This window comes from Dermacentor albipictus, chromosome 1 (genome assembly GCF_038994185.2).
Source record: "Dermacentor albipictus isolate Rhodes 1998 colony chromosome 1, USDA_Dalb.pri_finalv2, whole genome shotgun sequence".
In the NCBI taxonomy this organism is placed as follows: Eukaryota; Metazoa; Arthropoda; class Arachnida; order Ixodida; family Ixodidae; genus Dermacentor; species Dermacentor albipictus.
This window is the reverse complement of record NC_091821.1, coordinates 237,119,935-237,134,818: the sequence shown is the minus strand read 5'-3', so window position 1 is coordinate 237,134,818 and position 14,884 is coordinate 237,119,935. Positions and strand designations below refer to the sequence as shown.

General features: G+C 45.0%; 2 protein-coding genes across 3 annotated transcripts in view; one reads left to right on the top strand and one right to left on the bottom strand.

Moving 5' to 3' along the window:
• The window catches only part of BBS9 (Bardet-Biedl syndrome 9), a 75,577-nt gene that overhangs the window by 42,443 nt on the left and 18,250 nt on the right, over positions 1 to 14,884 (top strand). The window contains exons 12-18 of one of the 2 annotated variants that reach the window (XM_065431013.1): positions 3,446 to 3,522; positions 3,642 to 3,707; positions 7,407 to 7,608; positions 8,818 to 8,958; positions 9,057 to 9,143; positions 12,042 to 12,217; positions 14,619 to 14,771. In XM_065431013.1, coding sequence (XP_065287085.1) covers positions 3,446 to 3,522; positions 3,642 to 3,707; positions 7,407 to 7,608; positions 8,818 to 8,958; positions 9,057 to 9,143; positions 12,042 to 12,217; positions 14,619 to 14,771 — 902 coding nt within the window. The remainder of the gene's footprint in view (positions 1 to 3,445; positions 3,523 to 3,641; positions 3,708 to 7,406; positions 7,609 to 8,817; positions 8,959 to 9,056; positions 9,144 to 12,041; positions 12,218 to 14,618; positions 14,772 to 14,884) is intronic. The other variant, XM_065431014.1, reaches the window with a different exon arrangement.
• LOC139054300 (uncharacterized) lies at positions 98 to 2,112 on the bottom strand. Its single transcript, XM_070531083.1, has 3 exons — positions 1,803 to 2,112; positions 1,442 to 1,732; positions 98 to 1,278 (listed from the first exon to the last, which is right to left on the bottom strand). Exons 1-3 carry the CDS (start codon positions 2,029 to 2,031, stop codon positions 215 to 217), a joined length of 1,584 nt encoding a protein of 527 aa, XP_070387184.1. The 5' UTR covers positions 2,032 to 2,112; the 3' UTR covers positions 98 to 214.

The window sequence follows — 14,884 nt, the reverse complement described above, 5'->3', positions numbered from 1 at the left end:
CATTTTGCTCTCTGCTCCACACAGAGCAAAGCACATGCAAGATTGTAACACTGCAGAGTGTTATTGCAAGATTTTTCTCATTCATCAGAAATTTTCTACCTTAGGCATACAGGTTGATAGAAGTGAGATTGTTCCAGTGAAAAAACTCCATGAAAATAAAAGACATCGTAATGAATAGCACGGTACGAGCAAAGATTTATGAAAGCCTCGCACACTAATAAGGCTGTGAGGTATGCAAGGCCACTTCACCACTGGCTTCCTTCAGCTCGGCAACAATTGATGGGCAAAGATTGGATAAAGCGCAGCATACAGTGACAATTTTGTCCAGTGGCGGAGCGTGATCACCTTCTCGGCGGGTAACGTACTCAATGGGGAGAGTGCATTTCAATATGGTAAACTTATTTCTTATGAGGCCAATAACTCGCTCCACATGAATGCGAACGTTGGCAAGTTTTCTGGTACTCTGGACTTCTTCTGCCGACAGTTGTTTTTTGCCTTTAGTGTAGGCTGGAACATGCAAACGTGCACAATAGAACCCAACACTCTCGGAGATATTAAATCCTCGGTCAGCAAGCACAACATCATCAGGGCGCAAGTTATCTAAAATTCCACAATGTTCCGTGATATGCTTATCACTGCAGCGGCCCCCCCAACCCTCTGAAATGAAGGTGACGACGCCCTGAGGAGCGATGCCGACCAGAAATTTTGCAGTGTTGCTCTGCTTGTATTGCGACCATGTCTCGCTTCTTGCCTCGTATGACGATGGCCGTTCTATTTTTATTTCAAAACAGTCAATGACTGTGGCCACATTACCTCCAAAAGAATCGAAGAAAGACTGGGGCATTGTCTGCTGCAGTGTGACCCGGTCTGGCCATGAAATGTATGGCTTCAGCCGACAGTCTGCAACATACAACCACTTACGAAAAATGCGTGACACTGTTGCCTCTGAAACTCTAAATCTAAAGCCAAGATCAGCATTCTGCAAATTCAACTTCAGCTTCATTAGAAAGAGGACAAACTCCTGAAACTTTGACAGGCTATTGTTCACACCATGTTGGACATAGCACTCCACAAGTTTAAATAAGCCATTTAAAATGTCGAAGTTTGCCATTCCTGTGTAATACAGGACCTTGGCCTTGTTCTTCCTGAATGCTGCTTCAGTCCACTCCAGCTGGTCAATGTGGGCACGCAGGGCATAGAGATGATCATTTAGTTCATTGCACTGTTGCTCCAATGCTGCAATGTCTGCCATGGTCATCTCCGCCTGTACAGCAACTCCTGAAATGAACAATGCAAACTTAGGGATCAAAGCAGACCGGTACACCAGCATGTAAACATTTCATAGTGGAGATGTAAACAAACCAAACAAAGATCCAGAGTAAACGAGATCTGCTTTTCCTACCTTTCAAAGAAACAAAAACAAAGTAATGGAGATAGTGACCTGACTCATTTTCTGCAGCCTGGCCTTCACATTCAGCTCGCGGCAGTGATGGGCTGTCGTCTGCGTGTGCGTCGTCGCCGTCGTCGCCGCCGCACAGGTTTTCGGGTGGCGTTGCGGCGAGTCCAGAAGTTCCAGCTGCGGTCTCCGCGTCGACCTCGGTAGTCGCCAGCTTGAACCGTCGCCTCGCAGCACGCTCGTAGCGCGCACTGCCTTCATGCTTTGCTCTGTAGCCTAGCAGAAGTGTTGGTGCCCAGTCCGGGCTTGCTTCTTCCCAGAGCTTCGCTGGTCTCCCTACAAATGCAAGCAAATGTGAGTCTAGCACACTGGCTACGCCTTACATGTAATAAAAGTGCAGGCTTACTTGTTACGAAGTGAGCGCCGCACACTCGGATGTTTGGTAGATCGCCTTTGAGATCGGCACGCTTGATACGCGCAAGCCACAGGCTGCGTCGCTTCGAGCTAAGCGTTTTCGTTCGTTCACCTTGCCGTTCTACAACTTTCGGAAGGCGAAAAAGGTTTGTGTTTGAAGACTCCTTTCTCGAGCTGCTTTTGCTGCGATTAGCACACCCTACAACTGCGCAAATAGCCATGGCAAAGCGTTTCCATTCGCATACGACTCGCAGCGTTGACAGCGCACGTTCGGCGTGGTGCTCCAGTATGCCGGAAAACAAACTTGGCGTCTGCGGAAGTGACGTCAGTGCAAGCCATGTATACTGGACCACATGGAGGTAGCGATAACTTCTGTCCTGTCAGCAAGCCAGAAAAGCACCGCGCGTGAACATCGTTGTTGCATTTTCTTGTATCCCTCTTTGAAGTATCCCAACCGTGTCGGGAGCTAGTTTCTTCTAGCTGTTTGGCGTTATGAATAACGGCGCCGCACGCACGACTTCGGAGCAAAGCCCATTTTTCTTTTTTTTTTTTTGCATGAATGGGGGCGATTGCGGCCAGCTACGGGTGTTGTTCACGCTTAGTTTACTTCTCGGTCGGGCTCCCCCTTTGTGTAGACAGATGTGCACTGTAACTCTTACTTGACGTTCATGCTTTGGTGTGACGCCCACTTTTACTGGATACGCGCGCGCACTCGGCCGGTGCGGCTCTTGGAAGCAGAGCAACTTGGAGAGACAGCCATCGCCGCGGGAACTTGCGCAGTGAGACGCTTGAAATCGAAGGCACAGCATTAGCAGTCTATCGTCGCAGAAGACAGCGCTGCTCGCAAAATGTGACAGCAACATTGCGCAATTCGAGCGCGCGCTGTCCCCCCCCCCCCATAAAACGGAGCCATATAACTATGGAATTAATTTCCATTCTTTTATAGGAAAGCGGCCAAGGCAAGGGAAACGTCGTCTACTGTGCGCCGGCAGCATAATGCACGCATACTAAGAAACGTTGTAAAAGGAGTAAATTCTTACGTCGTTTTGAAAGGGGACGGAGGAGTGACCGTCTCCTTCAGCCAGTCTCGCGGCCGCGTGTTTCAAAAACGCAACCCGTATACTTCAGTGACGAAACGACCACAATGATAACGTGCGGTCGCAGATTTTCTTTTTCCTTTCTTTTTTTTGAATTTGTGCTCCAGCACGCGTGCGTTTGTGCGTCTGAGAAACTTCATGATTTAGTGATTGGTATACTGTCGTTGCGCAAGTTTTATCTCTCTTGTAATTCATGAGTACAGCGGCTATAGCGAGCTGATGGGCTATAGCCGCTAGCGTAAAGGAATAGACGTATGTAGGCCGAATGGGAACGAAACATCGTAACTACAGAAACTTATGCCCGTACGTCGGGCCGCTGATACGCGATTTGGGCACTTGTCAACGCCGCCTCGTTCTACAAATCTCCGACCCCTTAACTGCTCATTGTTTCGCAATGATTTTGGCATGCTTTCTGACGTTGTTCCTTCTTTAGCGTTCTTTTTTTTTTCTTTTTCAACAGGGACGATTGACTGTGCGTTGTGGGGTGGACAATTTTAGCCGGAAATAAAACTGTATATCTTTTTTTATTTTTTACTAGATTTTCCTGGCCGAAAGAAGACGGAGACTGATTTGAAGATCAAGGTGTTCGCTGGACCCATGTCTGAGATCCCATACGTAAGCACTAACTTATCGTTTCCTTGTCATAATTTATGCTCCGTCGTGGGGCAGAGACAGTCAGAATGTGCCGGAAGTATTTAGGTGATTATTTCTTCTTTCCCCCCTCATTTATCTAGCATTCTGAGGAGAGCCCTGCGCCAACTGAAGATGGTAGCTCTTTCATTCCATCGATTATAGTGAAGGCAAGTGACGCTGGCGTGTGTCTAGATAGCACGCCTTTGCACATTTTTGCATGCAGTATTCTTCAGGAATGATGATTTCGCTTAACTCCAGTCGCAAGGCACTATAGAACAGCATGTTCCTAGCGTTCAAAGTTTTTCTTTTCGTTATCTTTTTTCATAGAAGATTGTCCGAAATACCAAATAAAAGATAGAAAAGAAATGAACTCTAAGAGAAACTTACGTCCAATCTGTGATCCTGCTTTTAAGACAGGAAATCTCTTGCGAAAAGTGGCGTTCTCCTGCGTGATGTACACAGCTCATTTACATTTAGTACGCCTAGGGCGAAATATGTGCAGGTTTCGAAACTTCTTTTTCTTGCACAAGGGGCTACTGATCCTGGCGCGGTACAAGTGCCTTCCGAGACTAGTTCCTTAATATTTTTTTGTTCCCTCGCGGCGCCCGCCTCTTCCTCAGCTCATTTGACTTGCGCGAACAAAAGTTTCTTCGCGTCGTAGCAAAATAGCGCGAGCACGCAGCAACCCAACTGGGCCTCTCGGGATTCTACCTCCCCGGTTTTTGAAGAGGGCGCGCCTCGACAAAAGCTTTCGCGGCGATCGAAGCTGTATGTGGCAAATAAAAGCAGAGCGCGGGGGGGGGGGGGGAGTTTTGAAGAAGTGCTGTCTCACTTCGTCCGGAGCGCTGAAATCGGCGTTTCCGTCGCTGTTATAAAGTGCTGCCTGCCGCAGTAGCTTCATTCCGCTCTACTAGGCTTTCGCAATGCAGTTCCCCGGCACATCCTGTCAAATCCTGAGGCTTTCTCCTTTTTGCCTAATCCCGCGGCCGGCGAGGCATCAACGCCTCCCGCGATCAGCGCAGTCGGCCCGCGCATTGTGTTGCGACCGTCTGGCGCGCCGGCGTGTGCCGCTTTCTCTGCGGCGAAGCCGGGTTCGCTGCACTTTCGCGCCTGTGTGCCGGGGGAGCGCGCTTACTGCGGTCTATCTGGCCGGCGCAATTGCGAGTGGGAAATTTTGCGAAACGGCGCGCTACGCAAACTTTCCGCGTCGTGTGTGCAGGCTGTTGGTGCAGCGACTGAAGTGGTCGCATGCAAAACATTGTCGAAGACACGTCAGCGAGGTTTGCGTGTACAGTTCGGCACGCGGCTGCGTGTTTGCAAAGATTCCGAAACTGTCGTCTGCACGCACGTGCGACGGTGTCTTACACTTGGTCAGTCAGGTGGGACCTGTCGTCTGCCTTTTGGCGCCGCCTTAAGAGGAAGCTTTAGCTCGGGCCCAACTCCGACGTGGCCTATTAAAATACATGTAAAAACGCAAAAACGTTTTTCTGAGATAACCCCTGGACCGATTTTAATGAAATTTGTTGCATTTGAGAGAAAAAGTTAAATTCTAGTGACTGTTGGAAGTGGAATTTTGATTTAGGGCTTGAATTTTGTTAAAAGGATTTTCAAAAATTCAGACGCTTGAAAAAAATAGAAGCACGAAGTTTACAAACTAATAGCTCTGCATCAGGAACAGATATCGCGATTCTGTAAACGGCATCCATTAGACCATTCAAAGCGGACAAATTTGTTATGTCAGTTTACATCTTACGTGAATTTGTTACGTTGTTTACGAGGGTTCTGCAAAAGTTGTAATTACACATTTTCCCATTTTTCGAGGTTCATGTGTAACATATCAATTTTGTCCGCTTTAGATGTGCTATCAGGTACAATTCACAGAATTGCGATATCATTTTTCCTTGCTGAGTTACGGAGTTGTAAACTTGATAGTTTCGTTTCCTGAAAATTTGCGATTTTTGCCAAATGTTTATAAAAAATTTACGACCTAAATCGAAAATTCGAAACCAACAGTCACTAGATTTTAAGTTTTTCCTTTAAATGCAGCAAACCCTGTCAAATTTGGTGCAGTGGTTGCCTAGAAAAAGGAATTCTCCTTTTACATGTATTTAGATAGGAGCACCCGAGCTAAAGCTTCCTCTTAACGTAAAAAAAAAGGAAAAAAAAATGTTGCTGTGCATCGAATATACTGCTTCAAAGTGTTGTTTTCACTGGCTTTACTTAACGAAAAATAACAAAAACATAGACGTTTCGCCACCTATGCGGGTGGCATCGTCAGTACACAATGGCAACAAATGAGAAATACATCCTATTTATCTATGAAACTGCCGTAAACATCCGGCAGGGGGCCGCGGTTAGAGTTACATGAAGATTTTTGTTATTTTTCGTTAAGTAAAGCCAGTGAAAACAACACTTTGAAGCATGAGTTCCCCTGGCTTTTGGAACATTTTCTCAGCGATTATACTGTTTCAAAATTGGAGCCAGGGCTCGAAGGCCGTTGAATTGGGCGCGAATTCAGGCTGTTCTGCATTTCTTCCTTTGACTGACGCGGTTTCGTTCAGTTAATCCGTATTTGCCGCAGGCTTCAGGCTACTGTAATGAAGGTGCATCCATCATTCATGACAGTCGCACCAAAACGGCATGATGGCTGAAAAATACGAGCTGGCTATTGGCACAAGTGCTGCAGTTTTCTTCTTTTGTCTTGCCCGCGTGCTGGTACATCAACCAAATTTCTTGCTTTGCGCTAGGAAATACGACATTTTTGCTGTGATTATTACTTTATTGCGATAGCAATTATATGCAAACTCTACGTGAGTGGTTGCCGTCGTCGTCGTCGTGAGGTCACCTATATATTTAGGAATATGTATGCTATGTGCCACGCCATGCTGTATGACATGCCGTTTATGTGGGTTATATTGCCACACCATTTTGTCGCTAAAGTTGCTCGTACCAGCTCTTACACGCTTGACAAAATTATTCCTCAGAATTTTGAGAATGGCAGTCCGCAAACAAATGTCACGAAACAAAACATAGACAGCGCATGCCTTTTATCTTAAATCTTCTCAGACTTAAATATTAAAAGTGCGAAACAACAACACAGCTCAAACCTGAAAATGGTGTAATTTTATTGGCAAGGCTGTACCCTACTTCCGAGATCGGCCCAAGAAGAGGTTTGAAACAAACCCAATACGGAAAAGTGGCGGTAAAGTCGCTAAGAAAAACGTTGGGTTTAATGAACGAACATAAATTAAGTTGTACGATGGCGTGATTCAACCAGAGCACCACTAGCGCAACGTCTCGTTTTTACTTAGCTTACATTTACTTTAATTCATACTACCACTACAGCTAATAGTCTTACACTTCGTGTAATCTTCTAGCATGTTGCTATCGCATTCATTGCTTTGCCCGTATGGCGAAACTGTTAAATTTTTTATGCTTCGTTGCGTTTGTTGTTCAAAAGTACCATGGAAGTGTTTGTTTGTTTGTTTATTTGTTTATTGACAAAACAACGCTCAAGAACGGTTTGTCTTGGTGCCAAGGCAAGTGCATGCTAACAACTGTTTCCTTAGGGGAGTCTCTTATATTGCTGTATCATTGGAAGACGTCGAACACGGAAACGTGTCTGCGATCAGGTTGCAGCACTTTGCGCAGCCTTCGCAAAATGTTTTAGAAATTCGTTGAGGCTATAGGGTTTCAGACGTATGGTCACTGCCCGTTTTTCTTCTTGGTCCAAGAAAGAACGGAAAGCTCTATAGGCTGCACAGAAGGAAACAAAGGAAAAAAAAAAAACCTTACACGACATGTCGTCCTGACTACAATCGCCTACTTTAATCCTGAGTGCCTGCATTATGTGGTTATTCCTACAGGTTCACCTCGAAGCCTCCGCACCTCTCCGCGACGTTCGTGTCATGGTGGATGTTGCCAGACCGTTAGTTGCGCTAAACAGCGACGTCACACTCACCACTTTACTGGACCACCACCAGATGGCATTTACGGTGAAGCAGGCTGAGACCATGCTACCAAGCTCCCTTGACCTTAAGGTGGTGGCTTTCTACCAGAATTCATCGGGTATGTTTCCTCGTGATCGTTAAGAAGTGACTTCGCTCATTTTCCAACCTCGGTCCACGGAGAGTATTGTGTGTTGTTAGAAGAACGCGTGACATCGTACAAAAATGACACATTTCTTCATCGCGATGTAGCGGACGCCACGAAATACTATAAAAAGATTAGGTTTCCTGTGTGTCGGATGTAATAAAGCTATAAAACTGCAATTCCGCAACTTCTAAGATGACGAAAGTTCTTTAGCCATCGGGAGGAAGTGGTTGCGACACACGACGAATAGTTATGCCTTCTGTGCTTGCCAGCAACACTCGCGAGATGTCATCAGCGTGTGCCTATCTAGCCGAGAGGCATGGCCGATGCCCCCAACAGTGGAATGTGTCGTACACGCTTGCAGGCGGTGATCGACGCTGCCTGCGTTAATGAAATTCGTGCTAAACTGATAATTCAATGTTCATTGCATCATTAGCTCCACGTTTCTTGAAGTGTGCTCCACAATTTGAAGTGTGCCCCCATACGATTTTACTGGGCTGAGTTACGCGCATGGTATACCTGCATGTTATACAGGCATCTTTTGCAAAGCAAGATCCGCCTGCATCAAGCAATAACTTTCCCTCCCTTTCTGCGTACGTCTGTTTTTGGGCAGGTATTGGCGCGGTTAGATGCGCCCTGAGCGACAGAAAGCGGAATAAGCACAGCTTCTGCAGCGTGTCAATACTGCATTCTGTGTTAGGCGCGTTTCTCAAATATCTCAGTCATGGCCTTAAGGACCCGCTCCGTAATATTCTGAAACTAATACCCATCACTATAGCTTGGATCCAGTGACGTCAGTGTCCGGGTCCTTAGTTAAAGTACGAACCGCATTCCAGCTATATTTCAAAGCGATTCGTTTAACCCTTTGTCATTAGCTTACGCCGCGCCCCACTAACGTTATCGCAAAGATCGGCCATTTAGTCCGGTGCAAGATCAAGCAGAAACTTTAGACAAATAAGCATTATATTGACCAGCCCTCCATTAAACTCACTGATGGCAGAGTATTATTGTATGACTTGGTGCTGCAGCGAGATGAGACTCCGTCAATGGAACGAGTAATCGATCGCTATTATCGCTTACTTGCACGGCTCCGGCCTTGCCAGTTTTCGACAGCTTTTCGCATGATGACAGCGCAGCCTTCTCTAACGTCACGTTTGCCTGTTTCTTGAACTCGACTTGAATCAGGGGCGTCGCAGCTGGTGCAAGCGTCCATGCATTTGCCCCTTGCGCTCGTCGCACGCCCGTGCGTGGCTGAGAGGACGTACGAGCATAAGTTGACCATTGAAACGAACAAACCTTCTGTTCCGTCTAACGAGCTCTTTCCAGGTTAGTGGCTTTCCATTTTGGCGTCTCCTCGGCGGGGCCCAACAATCGCTCTCTTCGGGCACGGGTAACGTCAACTTCTGATGGGATCCCAATTCCAGATTTTGCCTGTGACATTACGTCGCAGACTATTGGCATACAGTTCCTCCACGGCCCTCAAGCAAGCATCTTGGTGTCTAAATCCTCCCGTAAGTGATCTTCGATAAGTATTCGCGACTTCTCAAACGGTTGTCCTTTATAGGGAATAATTACACGAATGGTGCCTGTACGTCGCTGAAGCTGCGGCAATTAAATGAGTCAATAGGTTACAACGATTGAGTAAACAATGAGAAAATAATTTCTCTCGGCCGCATGGCGGAAAGTGGTGGAAAAAATGGTCTTCAATGCACGCTGTGAGGGTGGTTGGACAGCGAAGCTGTAAACGACAACTAGAACGAGTACCCATTGTTACATAGGTTGAAATTACTCACGTGGCGACATTCACATGCACTTTACCTAATTATTAGCCTAAGACGGTTCGACGGCCTGCGACTTGGCTTGCGCCGCTACTTCGTGCACCCGCAAAGAGTGGACCATGGAGAGGAGAGAAATTCGCCGCGCCTTGTATGCACGCTGCTCTTCAGGAGTCCTCACTATACGTGGCCTTCCCATAGCACTGTCACAACACAAATCAGTTGCTAGGCGGGTTCTTCTTTTACGTACGAAAGTGTAGTTACGTCACTCCTTGCTTCGTGTGCTACAGTCAAGCTGCCGTCGCCGCGGCAGCTTGCGCAACAGTAAATGTTACCTGTAACCGTATGCGGGGAGCGCTACGTGTTTCGCATTGCACGTAGGCGCCGGAGCGCCTTATCATCAATTATGTGGTTCGGATGCTTGTTTTGAGCTTGTTCTTATTGAAACGTATGCTTCAATGTTCTGTATGTTGTACACGTGATTCCAAAGAATGTATCCGCTGTTCGCTTCACTTGCTGAGTGATGGTGGCCTCTGCCTTGCGGGGGTATGGGCCATTGCGTTTAGGGGTATGAGCCATTGATGACGATAGTTTTCTGTCGATGTTACGCCACGAAGAAATCCCGGGATCCTAGCCATAGACAGCTTTGGTGTAAAAGAATGCAAATGGGAATGTCAGTTCAGCACAGCAAGAGTGAAATGTATTATGCTTTCCAAGATATGGCGAAAAGTATGATTTTAAACGAATAAAATGTAGATTTGGTGACGCGGATTTTATTTAACTTTAATATTTTCTTATATATATTCTACTTTCATTCACCAGAGACACCAAGGAAGGATATTCGCAGTGTGTTCTTTGAAACGGTAGTTTGCGTTTTGCTGGTGTAATCAATCCAACGTACCTAAAATATAGAAAGAATGGTGCCTACGTAGGAAACACGCAAGGGATATGTAGCCCTAGCATGGATATAAATAAATAAATAAATAGTCGAGTAAAAAAGGAATGTGAAAATCTGCGTTCGGAGTGCTAACATTTTCAAAAATTTAGGATTCACTTAATGCACTTGACAAAGGTTATTTATGTGACGAAAAAAAATCTCAGGGATTCAGGGCAACCATTTAGATTGTAGCCTACTGTGGGCGCAGTATTAGAGTATTTTAGCCAGCGTTGGGCGTTATAGCGTTGCATTATAGCATAGCGTTGCAAGCGTTCGCTTTTGGCCAAACGCTTGCAAAGTTCGAACAACATGAGACTGCGGATATCGTCAGAAGTTACAGACCAAAGGACGACTGGCAAAGAAAGTACTTCGTAAGGCTGAATTAAATCATACAGCGCAAGCTTAGAAATTCTCCCCCAAACGTAAAACTGCTAACATACTTTACGCCAGAACTCGAGTACGCATAGTGGAACCCTTATGCTAAACAGGATATTAACAAACTATAACGCACTCAGTGGAAAGCCGTGAGGTTTATTTACTCTAAAGTTAATATAACCTATTCCCCTATAGAGCTAATGAAAACTAATAACATTGAATCACTTCAAGTCCGGAGGAAAAAGGGCAGCCTTGAGTGTTTTTTTTTTCACGCTGTTTAACAACAGGCTAGCGATCGTCCCTTCAGTATATTTAGCTCCTTTAACTTCAAGGTACACATGACATCTCAGGGCCCACTGACTAACACCTTATTTTGCAAATGCTGATACCTAGAAGCTTTATTTATTTCCGTGAACGGCACTTGAGTGGAATTGCCTCAAAGAACCTTGTTTATCGCACACTCAGTATATAATACAACTTTCTAAATCTTGTTGTGTATTTTTTCCAGATTTCTTTATCTCCTGCATTTTCGCTGCTCACCATTCAAATTTACTGATATTTGTACTTTTTGCTATGATGTGTCTGTCAATTCATTGCATTGGTTATTGTAATATTGTTTACTGTGATGTATTTGTCCTGCTTGGACCATGTTGTGGTTTGGAGTAACCACTAAATAAAAAAAAACTAATAAAGATTAATAAAGATTAATAAAAAAAGCTAATAAAGATTAATTGGCTGCGTACAGATTAGACGCTCGGATTTTATGTCGTTTAGTGTGCTCCCAAAGCGCGCGCAATTTTTTGCACAGACTGGCAGTTTTGTGAGCTTAATGTCGCTAAATCCAGTGGAAGCGTAGGCATGGAGTACGTTTAAAGCTGTTGTCGGGCCAAGAGGGCCTACATGGTGGCCGAATAGTTGTACGTCCGCAATTTTAGGTTTGTTTGAACGTCAACATGACTTCGATGGTTCCATACTAGCACTGGTCTGTTCTCTATTCCGCCGCGTCGATGAATAATTTCACTAGTTAGTCGCAAACAGTGATGGGGTCGCTGGTATAGTCGCGGGAGTTGTCGAATTTTAGTATCGTTTGAGTCGCACTGACTCCACAGGTCCTTTGTGTCGCACTGCGCAGCTTAGTAGTAAGGAAGGCAACCTGAACATACATGTTCACACTTTTTACGGTATGTATGTACGATATATGCAAAGCGAAAAAAAAAACAGAAACTAAAGCGCGCTCATATGTTCTTTTTTGTTTATTAGCATTTCTTGCGGTTATTTGAATGTTAATTATATCTTCTTGCCTTCCTCTAACTTGCCAACAGAAAAATACAGGATACAGAGCGACAACATTGCAGTTCTCTGGATTCCCGTATTGGAGCTCTTGAGAAGATTGCATCAGTATTATAAGCGCGCCTCGAATGACGAAACACTCAAGTGCAGTTACAGCTCAAGTTTGCCGCTTCAGGAGTATTTTTCTGTCATCGACGATTATTTCAAGGTACGTTTTCTTCAGGTGTCGACATCTCGTCCTGGGATTCTTTTATTGCTTGAAAAAAAAAAAAACCCGATGTGCTAACTTTCGTATTTGTAAAGAACACCGGACGCGTGAGCATGAGAAAAACCACTGCATCTAAAACGGAGAGAGAGAGAGAGAGAGAGAGAGAGAGAGAAACCTTTATTTTGAACAAGCGCGTTCTGCACCCTAGGTGGGCGGCCTGCTTATTCCAGGCGGCCGCGGGCCATGGCCATCTCCCGTGCCCGTGTGATCAGGCTGCGCTGTCTGTTCGGGTCCGGGTCTGATAGCTTGGACTCTCACTACTCTTCGGAAGTGTTGCGCTGCTAAGCACGAGGTCGCGGGATCAAATCCCGGCCGCGGCTGCCGCATTTCGATGGGGGCGAAATGCAAAACGCCCGTTTACCGTGCATTGGGGGCACGTTAAAACTCCCCGGGTAGTCAAAATTAATCTGGAGCCCCCACTACGGCGCGCCTCGTAGTCAAAGCGTCGTTTTGGCGCGTAAAATCCCAGAAATAATACTCTTTGGTTAGTTTTAGGGTGTCTACGGTGCCATGGCTTTTCCTCTACATCGCCGTACCATATGACGTAAGGTGCCTGGGACATCATTTTACCTGCAGAAGTATGAATGCTGAGTGGGTAAGATTCGGCGCAATAGTATACCGTGGACGTAGACGTAGGTTTGTAATTGAATCGTTTTAGTTTTATCTTTGGTAATGAAAATCGTGCGAGGGCGACACGATTCAGAGCGTTTGTGCACGTGACAACGTTCTCGTGTACTAACTAGCAACTTTTTTAGCGTCTGTAATGTCACTATTCACATTTCGAATCATGGGGAAAGCGAAAGTAACCCCCATCACCCCCCCGTAACTTTTCTCTGTTTATCATGTTGTACGCGGAAAAATTGGTCAGTTGAAGTGTTTCTGTTAAGAGGAAGCTTTAGCTCGGGCCCAACTCCGACTTGGCCTACTCAAATACATGTAAAACGCAAAAACGTTTTTCTGAGATAATACCTGGACCGAGTTTAATGAAATGCATTGAATTAGAGAGAGAAAGTTGAATTCTAGTGACTGTTGGAAGCGCAATTTCTATTTAGGACCTGAATGTTGTTAAAAGGTTTTTCAAAAATTCAAAAGTTTGAAAAAAAAATGTAAGCACGAAGTTTATAAATTAATAGCTCAGTATACAAAACAGACATCGTGGTTCTGTAAACGGAATTCATTAGGTAATTCAAAGTGGACAAATTCGATATGTCAATTTATATCTTATGTGAATTCGTTACGTTGTGTACAAGGGTTCTGCAAAAGCTGCATTTCAATATTACAAAATTTTTTTAGATTCATGTGGAACATATCAATTTTGTCCGCTTTAGATGTACTATTAGATGCAATTCACATAATTCTGATATAATTTCTCATTACTGAGTTAGAGTTGTAAAATTCATAGTTTCGTTTTCTGAAAATTTGCGATTTTTGCCAATTTGTATTAAATAAATGGCAACATAAATAAAGAATTTGAGACCAACACTCACTAGATTTTAAGTTTTTCTTTTCAATGCAACAAACATCGCCAAATTTGCAGTGGTTGCCGAGAAAAACGAATTCTCCTTTTACATGTATTTAGATAGGAGCACCCGAGCTAAAGCTTCCTCTTAACAGTTACCACCATTCTGCGATGCGTGATAAGAACGGGACAATTTCACGCTTTGTTAGAGAGAATATTGACATTTAGGAGCCAATGTACTTCGTCTGGATGAACTCTTGCACAACAGCGTTAATGGAAACATTCATGTTATTTCCTGCTGCATATAATACCGGCTAAAGTGAAATATTCGACAAATTGAATATCTGCTCGACGGTGTCTTATCATCGCTAGAAAACTAGTCCCGCAATGGTGCGCTTAGAGCAAGCAGCTATGGCATTCGTGCTGGACTGAGTGAGAGAGAGAGAAAAAAAGGAAGGCAGGGACGTTAACCAGTCAAGAGTCCGGTTGACTACCCTATACTGGGGGAAGGGAGAAGGGGAAGAGAGAGAAGGGAGAGAGGGTGGAATGCGGTGAATGTGAGCACATTCACGAACAGCACTAGGCAGTCGATGGCGCAAATGTAGGTCAGACGTCAGAAGAACATGAAAAGTGCTGAAACCTCCAGTGTCACATCCGGAAGATAGCAGCTCACGATTTTTTTACTTGTTTTGGAATGCTGTATGGATACTTCCTATGAACGACTGGTGTTTTCTGTACAGTATATTAGTTTGATGGAGACGACTGTAGCGCGCTGTGTGACATGGACTGATGCGCGATACGTTCTTGGATTGATTACTGTCGTAGACAGCTTGTGTTTGATAGTACCCGTTGATAACTCTGACTTATTTTTCATTCCCACAGATTAGGCAGGAAGCACTAGAAGTTGAAGAACTACTAAGCCAAAGAGCAGCTCAATTTCGCGTAGTACAAAAATGTGTTCTTACCAAGCTCAAGGACAAGACTCCCACTCCACTGAACAATTTTGATTCCTTGTTGGAAGTTACACAGAGAGAGGTGAGAGTTATACATGATGGGTTGTTTTGTAGATTACTTTTTCGAAATAGCATGTACAGCAGTTGCCGCTGTCCTCGTTTCTTTCGGCGCTTGTAACACTGCCGCAGCTCTTG

Excerpts from the sequence above, each read along its gene's own strand:
- LOC139054300 (XM_070531083.1), bottom strand. The coding sequence starts at position 2,031 with ATGGCTATTTGCGCAGTTGTAGGGTGTGCTAATCGCAGCAAAAGCAGC. Across the intron at positions 1,733-1,802 it reads CGGCGCTCACTTCGTAACAA|GGAGACCAGCGAAGCTCTGG; the intron begins GTAAGCCTGCAC and ends TTGCATTTGTAG. Across the intron at positions 1,279-1,441 it reads GGCTGCAGAAAATGAGTCAG|GAGTTGCTGTACAGGCGGAG; the intron begins GTCACTATCTCC and ends TGTTCATTTCAG.